This window comes from Engraulis encrasicolus, chromosome 8, assembly GCF_034702125.1.
Source record: "Engraulis encrasicolus isolate BLACKSEA-1 chromosome 8, IST_EnEncr_1.0, whole genome shotgun sequence".
Taxonomy (NCBI): domain Eukaryota; kingdom Metazoa; phylum Chordata; class Actinopteri; order Clupeiformes; family Engraulidae; genus Engraulis; species Engraulis encrasicolus.
Genome location: NC_085864.1, coordinates 13,290,108 through 13,295,107, shown reverse-complemented (window position 1 = coordinate 13,295,107; position 5,000 = coordinate 13,290,108). Strand labels below are relative to the sequence as shown.

Below are 5,000 nucleotides of genomic sequence, written 5' to 3'. Positions count from 1 at the left end.
ATTGGCCAATCGGAAGATAAGCCCCGCTCTGACGCGAGCGACAGCCTGTAGCCTGCGGAAGGAGGGGTCATAGGCCCCACCCACCAGCTCAAACGTCTCGTAAACACTGTGGTACAGCGGGTAGTTGCTGTAACGCTCTGTCTTCTAAAAGACACACACACACACACAAACACATTCACACGCACACACCCACATGCACAAATATTTATATTATATAAGTGGCTTTGGATAAAGGCGTCAGCTAAGTGCGAATAATGAGCATTACACGACAACCATAAAAAAAACAGGTAAAAAAGTTGTGTGTGTGTGTGTGTGTGTGTGTGTGTGTGTGTGTGTGTGTGTGTGTGTGTGTGTGTGTGTGTGTGTGTGTGTGTGTGTGTGTGTGTGTGTGTGTGTGTGTGTGTGTGTGTGTGTGTGTGTGTGTGTGACCTTGTTCTTGGTGTATCTGGCTCGTCCTGCTGCGATGCCCAGTCGGATGAAGTACGCCTCGAAGTCACTTCCTGACCCCAGCTTACTGATCCTACACACACACACACACACACACACACACACACACACACTCACACACACACACACACACACACACACACACACACACACACACACACACACACACACACACACACACACACACACAGGGATCTTACTGATTCCGAACACACACACACACACACACACACACACACACACACACACACACACACACACACACACACACACACACACACAGGAATTTTACTGATTCCGAACACACACACGCACACACACGCCCTTATTTATGAACCTATGAACCACATTGAAACAGCCGAGTAGTCTCCAGCAACATTTAACATGTCACTGATTCTTGAGAAAGAGGCTAAAACAGGTTGTAATGTTGACAGAAAAAAACTAAGTGAATTACAAAATTATATGGCATATCCTCGTAGACTAAGGTCTTGGCTTTTCAGAAATGCACAAGGCCAATCTCCCCATTTTGTATTTTTATCAGAAATCAGGCTTTTCTCCTATCATACCTTGGTTTTTCACCGTCAGACACAATTAAAAGTAGTTAAAATTGTATTGATTTGTTTGCATATGTATCTGGAGTTTTTAAGTGATTATGTGTATTTTTTGGTTCACACATATACCTTTAAATGTTGAAAATTCACTTTTGTTCTATTTTAATACTGTTTCATGTGTTCTAATTTCAAATTATGCACCGTCATGCGATGCTTACTTAACGCCTAAATAGAACAAACAATTTTTTGTAATTTCACAAATATTCGTGTAGGCTTAAATTGGCTATTACTTTGATAATTCAACAACTCCTAAGGAAAATGTTGTAAGCACATTCATTTAAAATGTCCAAAACTCCTTCTTACGGTGGTGACTTTTGAACTGACGGTGGTGACAGTAATCTGAGAGTGGTGAAAGTGGCCTAATTAGTACCTGCATTTAGCAAAATAAATAGCCCTCTCAAGTCAATGGCATCTTGCATAAACACTTCATTTTTGTGTGTGCACAGTATGTTTGTGCATGTGTTTTTTCTTCATTAATTAGATTCTCTGGGAAGTAGGCCACTGGTTCTTGAAAATGTGGCAAAAACAGGTTTTAAGTTGTTCAAATCCAAAATGTAGAGGGGTATTATCATAGATGTAGGTCTTGGCTGTGCAGTGAATGTATTGGCCAAGCTCCCCATGTTTAACATTTTTCATAAAATGGGCTCTTTCTTGTTTTGTCAACAGCGGCAGACAGAATTAGAAGTAAAAGCATATGTTTGCTGTATTAAAGTGAATTACTTTAACAATTGAACATAACTGTAGATACTTATTGTATGCATATTCTTAAAACATGTCAAAAACACGTAAAACATGTGTTTTTTGGTGAACTCCATCAGATGTCACCACCGTCAGGTTTTCTGACAAAAAAAAACCCAAATGCACCTCAGTGGTGGCTAGAGTATCATTTTGGATCACAATTATTACTAACATGCCTAATAATATTTCATTAACCAGCACAATTTAGTGAAATATGGAACAAGATGATGAGTGGAACAAAATCTGATGGTGGTGACATCTGACGGTGTGAGACAAAAAAACACTCTTTTACATATTATGCATTGTTTGTTCACATTAGCCATTTCATTTTCGATCTGTTTCTTGGGTGCTTCATACCTTTTCTGAGAAAGTATATATTAATTAACATTAATGTAATATAATACCATTAAAACCCCCGACGGTGTTGACAGTTTATGGTTGGGACAGTACCAGTGTCCAAACAAATTAACAAATTGAGGACAAAATAGTAAACTTACAGGAGCTTCAGTGATGGTGAAGTATGCAGTAGAGCTAAAGGTTGGAAAAGGGGTCCTCAGTAATGAAAATTACCTTGTGCATACCTGATTTTATTGTCTTTTAGAAAATATCTGACGGTGGTGACCAATATGATGGACACATTTTGAGCAATCAGCAAACAATAGTAAATATTGTTTTACATGCACTATGTGCACATCTGTAGAACCACTTTAATATGGTCTTCCACATCATGGTGATATTGTTCAATTCTGTTAGTGATTTTTGTATTTTAAGTCAATTGAAATGATGATGCTAGTCCTTGGGACAGGCGTTTTTACAGGGTGTGGACAGGTTAATAGCCATGAAAAGTAATAAAATTACACTTAAATATTTCAAACAACTGTGTATTCGTGTAACAGACCCCTTGGCCATTACCTGGATTCATTTTGTTCGTGAAAATGTAGTTGATTTTCAACAGAATTAGCATTTTACTCCTGGGACATGTTTTTGCCAAACTTTCAAGAATCAGTGATGTGTCATTACAATTTTGAGGACAATACGTTTATGACGCAGTGTTAATGTATTGTAGGTTCCTGATTCTAACAAATGCACATACACATACACACACACACACATGTGCACGTGTACAGCAACACTCTTTCTGACCTGGGAGCATCTCTGTCGTTGGTCCAGTTGTCTCGTTTGTGCCAGCTGTCATACAGAGACGTGCCCTCCTCTCCCTGCTCTGGACTGGAGATCTACACACACACACACACACAGACACACACACACACACACACACACACACACACACACACACACACACACACACACACACACACACACAAATAAATGCATATGTGACTACACTTGTGGGAGCAGTTGCAAAGTTGAGTGACTGAATGAAGGTTTATTCGCCCAATGGGTTTCGTGTGACTGCTGTTCTTCCCTTCTTTCATTCATCCACAATGAGTTTTAGGGGATTCAGAACCCGTCATCAGGCGATAGTGTGAGCGCTAGTGATGTCAACCAGTGTTAATTTCGTCAGACGAGACGAGACTAAAACTATTCGTCAACGAGCCTTCTGCAAGAGAAAAGACGCGACGACGACGAGACTACAGTGTTCTAAAATAAACACTGACGAAAACTATTTCAAGAGATGCATTTCGTTGAGGAATAATAACGAGACTACAATGACATGCAATAAATAAAAACTAAACAAAAACAAATCCCATGCTTTAGTCGGACATGGGCCATATAATTTCGAGGATACCCCAGAACATGTTTGAGCCAGCAGAGTCGTTCTACCAGAGATTCTATTTCTAGTCACTTCTCCGTTCCGGTGGTAGATGGACACTCCCAACTGAGATCGCTCCCGGACGTGCAGTCCCAGGTGTTTCTATCACTCCCGGACGTGTAGTCCCACCCGATTATATTTCACGTATACACTGCCACATACAAGCAATTTAGGGTTAGGGTTAAGGTTAGGGTTAGAAACAAAAAAACTAACATCAAAAGATAACTAGCTCCGTTATATGGCGGTGGGACCGATAGTCTGGCTAGTGGGAGCGAGCCGACAGGGGAGCGTCCTGCGTTGGGAGCGTCAATCAGGGAATCTCACGTTCGACATCAACTTGAATGTAATTAAAGTGGCACGTCCATGCGCCGTTTGCGACCGCCGAACATGATTCTGGTGCACGAAGTATGCAGCCTTCAGTCATTCCAGAACGTAGCGAATATGTGACTGAACTAGAGTGGACTGGCAGCAATTTAAATCTACTAGCAGTCCATGCATGTCTGCGCGGGAAGTTGATGTCGTGAAGTGACTAGAAATAGTTCTAGAATCTCTGGTAGAACGACTCTGCTGGCTCAAACAACATGTTCTGGGGTATCTAAATTATTTGACGGTGGAATTTAGAGGTTATAATTTCATGTATGAGTTTAAGTGCTGTTTTTATAATGAATGAATACTTAGAATTAAACAACTTACAATGCGCTGTCCAGAGCAAGATAATGGAGGAGACTTGGTCCTAAATGACGATTCATTTCATAACGCTGGTATGGAGTTTTTTGTCATTTATAGTTTGTTGGCGCCATCTAGTGGTCTTTTTTGGTAACAGCAGGTTGGTCTTCTGCCTTTTGTTTCTGCCAATTCAAAAGCCCAAACTGGACAGGTTGATCTCGGTATGATTGACTTGATCTTGCATTGTGACTAAAATTACAAACTAAAACTAAGACTAAAACTAAGACTAAAATGTTAAGACTGAAACTAAACTAAATTGCATTACATTTTACTAAAACTAGACTAAAATGTTGGCGGCTTTTAGTCGACTAAATAATGACTAACAAAAATGATTTGTGAAAAGACTAAATACGACTAAGACTAAGAATGAAATTTGACACGAGACTAAGACTAAGACTAAATAAAAAAAATGGGTGACAAAATTAACACTGATCAACAATGATCGATTCGGCGATGCAATCCAATGCAGGGCATGGACGATCCAATTAAATGCAGCAAGTTCCAGAATTGATCCAGCATTTTTTTTAAGTTTCAATTACTTCCGTGGATATTTCGGGAGCAAATAAATGTTAAATTAAATAAAAGTACTTCAAAGCATTGCAAGACTGATACAGACTGATACAGAAAACAGCCAATACATTGTTGCTCAGTATCTGACTACTTGTATTGCCTCATCATGACTGATGAAACATTTGCTTTGCTTT

General features: G+C 39.7%; 1 protein-coding gene across 1 annotated transcript in view; it reads right to left on the bottom strand.

The window, feature by feature from the left end:
• The window catches only part of LOC134454176 (N-acetylated-alpha-linked acidic dipeptidase 2-like), a 20,547-nt gene that overhangs the window by 2,510 nt on the left and 13,037 nt on the right, over positions 1–5,000 (bottom strand). Inside the window, exons 14-16 of the mRNA XM_063205005.1 lie at positions 2,940–3,031; positions 430–520; positions 1–144 (exon numbers count right to left, since the gene is read on the bottom strand). The exon at positions 1–144 is cut by the window's left edge and continues 118 nt beyond it. Of these exons, the coding sequence (XP_063061075.1) occupies positions 1–144; positions 430–520; positions 2,940–3,031 (327 nt within the window). The remainder of the gene's footprint in view (positions 145–429; positions 521–2,939; positions 3,032–5,000) is intronic.